Below are 13,358 nucleotides of genomic sequence, written 5' to 3' on the forward strand. Positions count from 1 at the left end.
GTTCCTGGCACATGTTCCAACCCAGGAAACATGCAGAGCGGCAATGTGAACCTCTGTTCATACATTCATATCGCATTATGCCATTACCCAGCAGGCCAGATACAATGCAGCCTTTAGTAAGCGGAGCTGCGGTCAGTGAACATTTAAGCTCCGCCACGCCTCCAAATTTAGGCTTGGGAATCACCTAATTGGCATTGACATAAGCAACACATCTCCAAGAACAACAGTTACTCACCTTCTCATAACCGTTGTTCTTTGAGATGTGTTGCTCATGTCCATTCCAATATCCACCCTCCTACCCCTCTATCAGAGTAGCCGGCAGGAAGAAACTGAGAGGGTGGTGGTTTGGCAGGGCGTTATATCGAGTGCCATGAAGGTGCGACCACAGTGGGTGTCCAGGCCAACCCTATGGATACTATTAGGGGGAAATATTCCAGCTGTCATGCACGCGCTTGTATACACACCTAAATGGAATGGACATGAGCAACACATCTCGAAGAACAACAGTTACAAGAAAGTTAATAACTGTTTTTTTCTGCAGTTCTTAATGTTTAGTCATTTTACTCCTATAGCTTGACGGTGAACGTTTGGAACAAATATCAAAGATAGCACTGATGAAAGAGACCATAGATTCTGTGGAAATGGAGATGAAAATATTGGCAAGAAGGGCACTGGATTCAGAAAGTGAGCTCAGCAGACAAAAAGCAGAGTGTGCTTCACTAAGGTAAATAAAAGCATATACATAAAAACTACTGCAATTATAAAAATAAGCATATATCCACTGTTTTTTTCAAAGCTATTCTGTTTATTTAAAGGAGAAGGAGCTTGTGACAGAGTGCTCTCATGAGGGGCCCTCAGATTTCTAATCTGCTCTCCTCCCTTCCCCAGTCTTCACCTTGGTCTGATATAGCCTAGGTTTGTTGACCTTCAGAGCATGCTGCAAGGCATATCTATTTTCTCTGGCTTTTGCAAAAGGTGAAATTTTATGGGGATTGAGGTTTGTGGGGTTAGGGATTTTTCTAGGCGTGTTTAAGGGTTACATTTTGTTGGATATTGTTGAGTCAGCAGCATAACTCCTTTAAGACCTTTGTTTACTTCTATAAATTGAAGTAAATACAGAAACAAACATACATTTCATGTAATAGCCAGGTTGTCAGCCTTCTCAAGCTTCCCTCTCTCTGTCCTTGAGAGAGGCTCCAAGAGGAGGAAATGATATTGGAGCTTCTTTCAAGGACTGGAGCTACCAGCCTGGCTGGAACTTCTAGCCACTACCAAGAGCCACTAGTGGGACAAGAGCCATGAGCCATCCTCACGAGAGGACTACAGGGAAGAAGGCAAGTTAGGCAGCATGTGCAGGAGGAAGAGGGGAACCAAGTGGCAAGGGAGAATGATCAACAAAAGGGAAGCATGTGCAGAGAAGTGGGGAAGAAGAGGACAAGGTGGCACAGAAGCATATACAGGAGGAAAGATATTGTGATTCTTTTCCAAGATGGTAAAAAATCTAATTCCCTTAAACATACTTCAAATACATGTCTACTGTTACTTACAAGTAACTGCTGTTGTTGCCATGTGAATGTTGCACTGTTATAAGTAGGTCTGTAATGGACAGGGGAGCTGCTCCACAGAATTGTGAATGCGAGTGGGGCTGGCCCACAATACTCTCTCTTTTAAGATGTGGCCTACATTAAGATGTAGGCCTATATTATCTGAGAAACTGCTACTTCCTGTTAGTCTCTCATCTTCATGAGCACCATCAAAAAAAATCTGTGTTCTTTATTTTAATTTCAATTATTTTAAGATTGTTCTCATACCTCCAAAGTAGCACTAATAGCTCTTTCCAGTTCCAAAGCACAGTATGAGCAGGTATAAGCTTCGCTATCTAGCTCTATCAGTGCATCTCAGTCATGATTTATAACAGTTTGTAACTTTGCCCATCCCAGTCTTAGGCATTTTCTAAGAACATAAGAATGGCCGTACTGGGTCAGACCAAAGGTCCATCCAGCCCAGTATCCTGTCTGCCGACAGTGGCCAATGCCAGGTGCCCCAGAGGGAGTGAACCTAACAGGTAATGATCAAGTGATCTCTCTCCTGCCATCCATCTCCACCCTCTAACAAACAGAGGCTAGGGACACCATTCCTTACCCATCCTGGATAATAGCCATTAATGGACTTAACCTCCATGAATTTATCCAGTTCTCTTTTAAACCCTGTTATAGTCCTAGCTTTCACAACCTCCTCAGGCAAGGAGTTCCACAGGTTGACTGTGAGCTGAGTGAAGAAGAACTTCCTTGTATTTTTTTTAAACCTGCTACCCATTAATTTCATTTGGTGGCCCCTAGTTCTTATATTGTGGGAACAATTAAATAACTTTTCCTTATTCACTTTCTCCACACCACTCATGATTTTAAATACCTCTATCGTATCCCCCCTTAGTCTCCTCTTTTCCAAGCTGAAAAGTCCTAACCTCTTTAATCTCTCCTCATATATGGGACCTGTTCCATAACCCTAATCATTTTAGTTGCCCTTTTCTGAATCTTTTCTAATTCCAGTATATCTTTTTTGAGATGAGGGGGACCATATCTGTACACCGTATTCAAGATGTGGGCGTACCTTATAAAAGGGCAATAAGATATTCTCCATCTTATTCTCTATCCCTTTTTTAATGATTCCTAACATCCCATTTGCTTTTTTGACTGCCGCTGCACACTGCATGAACGTCTTCAGAGAGCTATCCACGATGACTCCAAGATCTTTCTCCTGATTAGCTGTAGCTAAATTAGTCCCCATCATATTGTACATATAGTTGGGGTTATTTTTTCCAATGTGCATCACTTTACGTTTATCCACATTAAATTTCATTTGCCATTTTGTTACCCAATCGCTTAGTTTTGTGAGATCTTTTTGAAGTTCTTCACAGTCTGCTTTGGTCTTAACTATCTTGAGCAGTTTAATGTCATCTGCAAACTTTGCCACCTCACTATTTACGCCTTTCTCCAGATCATTTATGAATAAATTGAATAGGATTGGTCCTAGGACTGACCCTTGGGGTATACCACTAGTTACCCCTTTCCATTCTGAAAATTTACCATTTATTCCTACCCTTTGTTCCCTGTCTTTTAACCAGTTCTCAGTCCATGAAAGGATCTTCCCTCTTATACCATGACAACTTAATTTACATAAGAGCCTTTGGTGAGGGACTTTGTCAAAGGCTTTCTGGAAATCTAAGTACACTATGTCCACTGGATCCCCCTTGTCCACATGTTTGTTGACCCCCTCAAAGAACTCTAATAGAGAGTTGATAGTTGATTAAAAGCTTTATTTCATTTTAATCCTTGGAGCTGTCCGTTCTCTCAAAACCCCGCTAATTTTGTGGGATTCTTCTCAGGAATGGACCAGCCTTCACAATTAAAGATAGACTAAGATAAACGTTGGTGCACTATCCGAGATTACTTGAAATATCTGAAGAAATGCTGATTTACTTAACTTTGGCAGTTGTGGTGACATTACAGAATGTGAGAAAAGCCATTTTAATATAAAATGTTTGCATTAAAGCTGTCACTCTTAATACTTCTACAGCTTATTAAATGAAAAGACAGAACAGAGTCTTTCAGAGACACAGCGACATCTTGCTAAAAAAAAATATGAATTACAACTTACCCAGGAGAAAATTATGGTTTTGGATGAAAAAATTGGTGAGTTAGATATTTAGCTAAAATTAATGGTAGTATTGCTTTCTCTCCCTCACTTCTTCTATGTTATATAAAAAGTAATGTTTACTCAACTATTTTATTTTATACTATTTTAAGTGTTCTAGTAGTACAAAAGAAAAACAATTAATTTGTCACCAGAAATTCAAAATTAAAATAGTCTTATATTTTATGGCTAGAGGAAAGCTTATGGGTACATCAAAAACCTTTTTTTTTTCTTTCATCGACAAAAAGCAAACAACTTATTTTCTGTTTTTAGAAGGAGTTTTCTCCCTATCTCAGACCAGCATAATTAAGATGGTTATCAATGAAGTTGTTCCTGATAAACTGCTCATACTATTAGTTGAACAATAAGTTTTGTTACCCATTTGATTTGTTTGGGCTCATCAGTAATATTCGCTTAACAAACTGGAGCTCCCAATCCTGCAAGGTGCTGAGATAGCACTTCCTAGGACTGTTCCTTTAATTAAGGATGTAAGTAGTCACAATAAATTTTCAAATGCAGTACAGAGCAATATGCTAAAGACAGGAGTAAAAGAGATGGGTACAGGAATGGCGGGGCATTTGACTAAACTAGAGTCCAGTTATATAGCACTGGATAACTACTTTCTAGATCACAGTCAACATCATCTGCACTCACCAAAGTAAAATGCAGCAGTTTGCAAAAAGAAAAGAAAATTTATTATAGATGGCAAAACCTACAGTTAAAATTGCCCAACGTTTTCTGTTATATGAAATTTTGTTTTCAGTTGCTTATGTGTACCTGTTGTGGTCCCTGGGAGATAGGGGACCTCAGGTGCCCAAAGCTAAAAACCCTCAACCAAGAGGGACCCAGGCCACAAATAAATTCTGGGGACAACAGATGGAAAAAAACAGGGACAGGAGTGAAGGTCAAAGGCTAAAAATTAGGGAACCGGAATGGGAGACAGCTCAGAGAACTCCTGACAGCACCCACTGCTCCTCAGAGGCATCTTAAGGAGTCAGTGGACACTGCCCAGAGGAACTCTACTCAGAGGCGTGACTTAACAAGGGATTTGAAATAGGCTCCATAGTTGCACCCCTTGGAAGTACCCCTTGGAAGTTGTATACTGTTTGTACCACTGGGGCAGGCAGATCTAGGATCACCCAAAAATAAGGGCCCACCCCCTCAATTGAGGGTGGGAACCACTAAGTCCAGGCTACAAGAAAGTAGTTGGGGTAACAAATGAAAAAACAGGAGCAGGAGTGAGGTGAGAGGTAAAGAATCAGGGATTCAGAAGTGGACACTGAGCAGAGAACCCGTGACAGTGCCCACTGCTCCTCAAAGGCATCCAGGGATAAACTAATGACTGAGGGTGGATTTGTACTGATGACCTACAGGTGAAAGCCTGAATCATGTATAATTATCATGCCACCCCCAAACCATTTGGTTCCCTCCTGTTGGAAGGTGTGGATGAATGAGGTAGGGGATTGCAGAAAGGGTGGTCTCATGGTTAAGGCAGCTGAATGCTGCCATGGGGAAGTGGATTCTGTCCCTGCCTCTGCCACACAGTTCCTGTGTGATGCTAGGAAAGCCAATAAACCACATCTTTTAAAAGTGGTCACTAATTGTTTGTTCCTCATTTTCTGGGTGCCAAACTTGAGACCCTGGAGCCTGATTTGCAGAATTGATGAGTAATTCAGTCTTGGCGGCACATGTTCAATAAGGAGAAAACAAATATTAAATAGCAGCTCACTGAGTGAGCGTCCCTTATTCTGTACGCTGAATGAGGCAGTGGAAAAACTGTGATAATATAACTAAAGGATGTATGATGATATGTATGCATAAGGAGACTGAACTAAAGTAGCACAGGCAACCTTAATTCTGGTCTGTCATAACTTTTGAGTTACTCCTGGGGGAATTCTGCACCTTGCGGGGGGTACAGAATTCATACCTTCTGCAGATTTCTTGGTTCCCCTGTAGAAAAATGGGACAGCAAAGAAATCTGTGGGGAACACACGCTCCTTCCGCAGCAGCCCAGGTGCATCTGCTGGGAGAGCTGGCAGCAGAGAGCAGATGACCGCAGGGGAGTGGAGGGATGCTGGCCATGCATCCATGGAGAGATGTTTAGGGGGTGGGGCTGGGCACCTGCCTGCATGCGAATGAGTGAGAGAGACTCACTCTGTCCCTCTCCTCGCTGTTGCTGCATCCTGGGTTTGAAGATGTAGGGCTGTGTGAAGCAGCCTCTATCCCTGAGGCAGAGCAGAAATGTAACAACTAAACAGGCTGGCTGCTAATGTTCCCATTGTTTCCATTCTTAGTCAGTTAAGGCTCCTTTACCTTTCCAGAGTGGTGTAAAGGAGACTTATTTTAAATGACAGGAATGGAATCCTCAGCTAGGAAGGTCAAAGTGCTTTCTTGCTTTTTCCTTTGCCAGAGAGGCACAATGGGGTTAGATTGCAGCTCAGGATCTATTTTACTTATCCATTTAAAAAAATGCAGGACAATGATTAGCAAAACTGTATGACTTTCTTGTGTGGAAGTCTGAGCAATTTAAAACGACATTCTACTTTACAGAACACCAAAATAAAAGTAATCTAATTTAAATGAAAATCCAGGATTATAACTGGAATACAGGGTCTTGGTTACCAAGTATTTGTAACTTAACTTTCATGTGTTTAGGAAATGCTGAACACTTATTGTGATTTTTTTTTCTGTATGGTAATTTAAATAAATTAACAAAATAAGTGGAACTGGTGTGATTATATTGCATTATTTTGACAAAATATGCAGAATTTTGCATTTTTTGGTGCAGAATTTTGCATTTTTTGGCGCAGAATTCCCCAAGGAGTATTGAGTTCTTGACTTTGCAGCCTCAATACTTTTCTTTTAAATGTAGTTGCCTTGTGTGTAATACATATGCATGTAGGCATTCGTTGTGTCAAGAACATTTCATTAGTTATTTCTTAACTACTAAAACTTTTGGTAATCTCTTACAAGTTATAGATAGAGCATGATCTAGGTTTGCTTTACGTAGAGTATGTATGTATGTGTGTAGCTGCACTGCAGCTGTGAGTGTGCTTTCCAGCACTAATAGAGAGACACATGCTAGCTCTGCTCTAGTTAGCACGCTAAAAATAATAGTGTGGACACAGTAGCACAGGAGGTGGTTTGTGCTAGCCGCCTGAGTACATACCCAGGGGGTCTGGTGTAACTGTATTTGGGCAGCTAGCCCATGCTGCCCTGGCCACACTGCTATTTTTAGAGCACTAACTTGAGTAGCATTTGTCTATCTGCTGGGATGCATTCTCGCATGTGCAGTGTAGACTTACCCTTAGTGCAGAGGTGGGCAAACTATAGCCCACGGGCCACATCCTGAGCTCCTGGCCGGAGAAGCTAGCCTCTGGCCCCTCTCTGCTATCCCCCCTCTCCCACAGCCTCAGCGTGCTGTGCTGCCAGCACTCTGGCCTGCTGCTCCTGCTGGGTAGTGTGGCTGGCTCTGGCCCGACGGCGGGGCTGCGAGCTCCTGCTGCTCTGAGCAGCATGGTAAGGGGGTGGGGAAGCGGGGGTGGGTGGGTGGGGGTTGGATAAGGGGCAGGGGATCCCAGGAGCAGTCAGGGAGCAGAGGGCAGTTGGATGAGGTGGAGGTTCTGGGGGGGCATTCAGGGGGCAGGGAGTGGTTGGATAAGCATGGGAGTCCTGGGGGGGGCTGTCAGAGGGTGGCTGTGTGGATAGGGGTCGGGGCAGTCAGGGGACAGGGAGCGGGGAGGGGGGAGATTGGATAGGAGGTGGGGTCCTGGGGGGGGTAGGGGCGGGGGTGTGGATAGGACTCGGGGCAGTCAGGGGACAAGGAGCAGGGGATGGGTCGGGGATTCTGAGGGGGGCAGTCAGGGGGCAGGAAATGGGAGGGGGCAAATAGGGGGCAGGGGCCAGGCTGTTTGGGGAGGCACAGCCTTCCCTACCCAGTCCTCCATATAGTTTCACAATGCAAATGTGGCCCTTAGGCCAAACAGTTTCCCCACCCCTGCCTTAGTGTCATATAATTCAGTTATAGCCTTCTAAAAGTGTTTTGCAGCATTTACGTGATATTTTATTATGAATTTGTTATTTTTCTTTAGTTACTCATTCTGAATACTCTTGTGTGGAATACTCAATGTCCTTTTTTGGTTTATAATTAGCATTTATAGATCTTTCTCTCTTAAGTAAACGTCTTTCTCTTAACATAACAGAGAAGACCAACGTTTTGCACAAGGACAAGAAAGTTTAATAATACCCAGCTTTACATTTTGTAATTTGCACTCTACTTTGGTCTGTTTTAAACCTATTTCCTAGGCACTTCAATTTACATTATTGAGTTATTATAATTATTGTCTTAATAGTCTTAATATTTGCAATTAAAAAACACCCTAAAAAGGGGTAAATTTGCATCGAGTCTTTAGTAACTTAGGCCCTGATCCAGCAAAGCACTCAAGCACAGGCTTTCAGCATGTGAGTAGTGCCATTGACATTAGTAGGACTATTTCTGTCCCCATCATCATGCTTCAGTGCTTTGCTGGTTCTGGGCCTTAGTTATGTTTTCTTGTGGTTTAGAAGTGTATCAAGCTATGTGAAATGGAAAATAATTATTTTAAATTGAGTTAATAAAAATGAGGCCTTTATGATTATATGTGCAGATAACTTTTTGAAACAAAATGTTTCACAACAAGAAGAAATCCATATTCTCAAAGAAACTATTGCTGAGCTGGATACAGAAAGGGACTCCTTACAAGAATGTGTGGATGAAAAAACTGAGAAAATTTCTTCTTTTCAAGAAACCCTGGCAATTAAAGTATGTTCTTGCATGTAAATTTCTATATAATTTATTATTGATTCTTTAGTTTTAAAACATTTTTCATAATAGTTATATATGCAGAGGACCCATTAGGACCCCCCACCTCATCACTGGGATCCTCAAAAGTGCTCACTGTTAGCTAAATTCTGCTCCCATTAAAGTCCATAAAAAACTCCCATTGACTTCAGTAGCAACTGAGTTAGGCCAGTGTGGAGCACCCCATCCTTAGTGTTTTGTACAGTCTAATTTTAAAAATGACAAAAGATGGGATTTTCACCACTTTCCTTGGGTGAAGCAGACTAAACTAACAGGCTAATAAGTTTCACTTTCAGAAACTTTTTCTTGAAATTCAGACTTAATTTTCTCTTCTAGGGCCCATTTATGTAACCAATACAACCAAATTGGTGATTGTAGTTACAACTTTGTTATCCCTTGAAATGGTTACAGTATATTTCCAGTTTGTAGTGCAAATGGGCCCTTCACAGGGCTCAAGCATTAAACATCTCCCCTTTCTGCAGTCCAAGGTGTGATTGCAACCCAGGTAGATATACCCATGCTAACATTGCTAAAAGTAGCAGTGTGGATGTGTCAGAAATGCAAGTAGGTACCCAGAATTCTTCTTCGAGTGGAGTCCCTGTGGGTGCTCCACTTTAGGTGATTGTGCACCGTGCAACTCTAGTCAGAGAATTTCGACAGCAGTACCTGGCTGTGGCGCACATATGCTCTCCCCGCCTGGCACCTGCAGTGGCAATTACCTAGTGATGTGCGGCTCCTCCCCCAGCCCTGTTCCTTCTTAACCTCCTGTGGTCTGAGTCGGAGCTCCAGCAGTGTGTGCACCTGCTTAACCTCAGATTTAGTTTAGTCAAGTAGCTTAGTGCAGTTAGGTTAGTTGGTTAAGAACCTTTTATTTCTTTTTCTCCCGCATTTAAAAAAACACACCAACAACTTTTTTTCCTTTTGTCCCCTTAAGGGACATTATTTTTCCTCAGAATGCCCGGGTTACTTGGCCTTAAGCGCTGCCTCTGCTGTTGTGAGGCAATTCCGCTTTCTGACAGACACTTGCAATGTGTTTGGTCTCTGGGGAAAACTCATATGCCCCAGAAGTCCACCCGTTGCCAGTCCACAATTTTAAGACGTGGACTAGGAAAGCGAGGGACCTTAAACTGAAACTTATCCTATTGGAGAAGTCCCTCCGTCCTGCCTCAGACCCAGGCTAGCAAACTTCTCCTGCCGCCCTAAGTGGCTTCTGACAGACCCCTCTCCTCCACACCACACGGAAGGGACGTGTCTCCTAAAGTACTTGGAAAGAGGAGAAATAACACTAACCCTACCAAGACCATGTGAAAGAGGAAATGTTCCCTGACTCTGTCCACTACATTGGTACCAACCGCCCCACAGCTTAGTACCTTTGAGTCAGCAGGGACCTCTGGTACTGGTGGTACCGTCTCAGCTGCAGACCCTAAGCGGGCAGGCTCTAAGAAGGTGGACAGGCAGAAGACTGCCTCCTCCACCTCGGCACCGGCAGCACAGACAAAGTGCTCGGTATTGAGCGACTCTGCAGTACAAAAGGCAACAGCACCACCTGCTGGCCCTATGTTGAATAGCACAGACACTGCACCGCACATTGCCACACCGTCCTTGGCACGCTGTCTGTCGGCTCCTTTCCTACTGGTACCACAAGGTCCCCTAGTACCGCCGCCATTCTCTGCACCATCTTTCACACAGGTACCTCAAATGGCACCACAGCCTCAACAGTTCCTTGCTCTGAAGGACCTGAAAATTTCCCCGGTACCGGAATCGCCTCTACTCAGTACCAGTACTGCTTCGGTACTTTCACTACTGCTCACTCCGCCAACTGGAGCCATTTCTCCTTTCTCTAGTGAGGAGGATGAAGATGAGGAAGGGGAGGCTTTTTCCTCTCAACACTCTTCACCTATGGAAGGCAGAGTTCGGTCCATACATCAGGAGTGTCCTAAGCCTCCGCCAGGGTCTGAATTGCAAGGGTGGTATGGTCACCCCTTGGGGCCCCCACCTATGTCCTTACCACCTCAAAGAGCATTCTGGGACCCAGGGGCAGCTTATAGACAGTTTTACCCCAAACCCCTAAGTGACACCGCGGAGGTACATAGGCACTCTTCACAAAGATCCACAGTGCCACCAGCTGCCCCTCCCGAACAGAGCCTTGAGGAGATGGAAGAAGTTTTAGCTCAGGAGGCAGCTCATGCCACCTGCACTTCATTCTCACCAGATGAGATGTTATGCCCCTTATGCCTACTGCTGGAGATGAGTTCAGGAATTTCCAGGAGCTCTTCAAAAGCGAAGATGCTCCAGATAACCCTAGAGGAGGTCTCCGAGTCACGTCATGAGCTCTTGGACATACTCCACATGTCCACCTCCTCCAAGATTGCCCTTTTGATTTACTCCAGAATCATGGAACCCACCACAAATATCTGGCAGACCTTGCTACCATCCTGGTCACATGTAAGAGAGTGGACAAAAAGTATTACATCCCTTCAAAAGGGATGGAATTTCTATTCATACACCCTCAGACAAATTCATTGGCAATCGATGCAGTTAACGAATGGGGCAAAGAGCATTACTCTAGAATTGCTCCTTATGATAAAGCGTGGAAAAGACTGGATTTACTTGGCTGCAAGACCTGTTCATCAGCCTTCTGGATTGCCAGTTATGAAGCCCTTATGGTGAAGTATGACCATATAAACTATTCCACATTTTCTGACTTTATTGACTACATACTACAGGACAAAAGAGAGCAGTTTACATCATTCATTTCTGAGGGCCACCTCTTAGCTAGAGTTGCCCTTCAAGCCTCTTTTGGACCCTGCTGACGCAGCAGCAAGGACCATTACCATTGCCACCGCCATAGTAATGCACCGGGCCTCTTGACTTCATCTGTAAGGCTTCCCTAGGGAGGTCCAAGCCACGGTCCAAGGTAAAGAACCTTCTGTTCGAGGGTCCAAAACTGTTAACTGCCAAGACTGACAAGTCGCTCCATTTGTTGAAAGATTCGAGGTCCATGATCAGGTCTCTTGGTATCTGTACACCTGCAACAAAACGCAAACAAGGCAGGTATTATACATCGCAGTGTCCCAGACAGGCCCCGTACACACAGCAACCAAGACAATACGATAACCAGAGGCACAGACAGAGACCACCCAGATGCAGACTAAGCTCTGCCCAAGCCACCACATCTTAACAACCAACCTCTAAACAGCAGATTTGAAGGTTGGCCGAGGGTTTGCCAGACCTCCTCCAACTTTTGCTGCCAACGCTACCTCCCACCAACCATCCCTTTACCAATTGTCTAACACCATTCTATCCAAACTGGCGACCCATCACCTCCAACAGATGTTTACTGGAAATGATCAAGACTAGCTAGGCCATCAGTTCCTCTCCATCCCTTCTACCCACTCTGCCTCCCCATCCTTCTTCAGGGACCCCTCTTATGAGCCCCTCCTGAGACAGGAAGTAGAGCATCTCCTACAAATGGGCATGGTAGATTCAGTCCTGATACATCACAGAGGGAAGGGCTTCTATTCCCATTATTTTTTAACCTGAAAGAAGTCTGGAGGATGGAGACCCATCTTCGATCTCAGGAAGCTGAACAAAGAACACAATGATACAGGATGGTTATGTTAGCTACAATCATTCCAGCACTGGAGCAAGGGGATTGGTTTGCAGCCCTTGACCTGCAAGATGCATATTTTTACATTATTATATGCCCTACACACAGGAAATTTCTTTGATTCGTACTGGGACAGGACCATTTCCAATATACAGTACTACCCTTTGGCCTCTCCATGGCTCCCTGGGCATTTTCTAAAGTCCTTGCTGTGGCAGTATCTCACCTTCACCAGCACGGGGTCACGATATACCGCTACTTAGATGACTGTCTAATCAAGCCTGACACTCAGGAAGAAGTTGTCGCAGCCATGCACCAGACAATATCGCTCTTCACCAGTCTCAGTCTACAAATAAACCTCCAAAAGTCCATATTGATGCCAGTCCAGAAACTAGACTTTATCGTTGTGCACCTAAATTCTCTAGAAGCAACCGCCTCATTACCTTTTCAGAGATTCACCGCTCTAACGAACCTCATCAATACATCGGTGCACAGCCCAAGGATATTGGCTAGGACCTGTCTTCAGTTACTAGGTCACATGGCGGCAACCGCGTACATGGTGAAACGTGCCAGGCTGCACATGCACTGCTTGCAGAGTTGGCTCAAGACAGTGTTCAGGCCACACAAACACAATTTGAATAAAATTCTGAGTATGCCAATGACGGTCAAGGACTCGCTACAATGGTGGAGTCACCCGCACAACATCTGCACAGGTGTCCCTTTCCTTCAGCCTCCTCCCGAATTGATAATCACAACGGATGCCCCTCTTCTGGGGTGGAGTGCTCATCTAGGCAAGCTCACAGTACAGAGAAGCTCTTATGGCCTAGTACAGAGAAGATGGTCTCCTTACAAATCAACACTCCACATCAATGTACTGGAACTACGCATAGTTCGCAATCCCTGTGCCCACTTCATGCCTCTGATCAAGGACAAAAACATACAGATAATGATGGACAATGTAACCTGCATGTTCCACATAAACAGGGAGGAGCGAGATCACACTCCCTTTGTACAGAGGCCATAAAACTCTGGACATGGTACATACAACACAATGTCACCAAACCAGCCACCTCCCTGCCTCGGTCTCAGAATATCACAGCCGATGCATTAAGTCGAAGGTTCTTGAACGACCACAAGTGGGAAATCAACACCTGCATGGTCCAGTCATATTTCAACTATGTGAGTTCCCCGCAGTAGACCTATTTGCCACAAAAAACC

General features: G+C 44.2%; 1 protein-coding gene across 7 annotated transcripts in view; it reads left to right on the forward strand.

Moving 5' to 3' along the window:
• Nucleotides 1–13,358, forward strand: part of TSGA10 (testis specific 10) — a 200,730-nt gene that overhangs the window by 27,603 nt on the left and 159,769 nt on the right. For all 7 annotated transcript variants that reach the window (XR_012159883.2, XM_073352435.2, XM_073352455.2 and 4 more), the window contains 3 exons: nucleotides 573–724; nucleotides 3,577–3,692; nucleotides 8,340–8,494. Coding sequence is in view for 6 of the 7 variants with exons in the window: in XM_073352435.2 (XP_073208536.1) it covers nucleotides 573–724; nucleotides 3,577–3,692; nucleotides 8,340–8,494 (423 nt within the window). In the remaining variant the exon portion in view is untranslated. The remainder of the gene's footprint in view (nucleotides 1–572; nucleotides 725–3,576; nucleotides 3,693–8,339; nucleotides 8,495–13,358) is intronic.

The sequence above is a fragment of the Lepidochelys kempii genome, chromosome 1, assembly GCF_965140285.1.
Source record: "Lepidochelys kempii isolate rLepKem1 chromosome 1, rLepKem1.hap1, whole genome shotgun sequence".
Taxonomy (NCBI): domain Eukaryota; kingdom Metazoa; phylum Chordata; order Testudines; family Cheloniidae; genus Lepidochelys; species Lepidochelys kempii.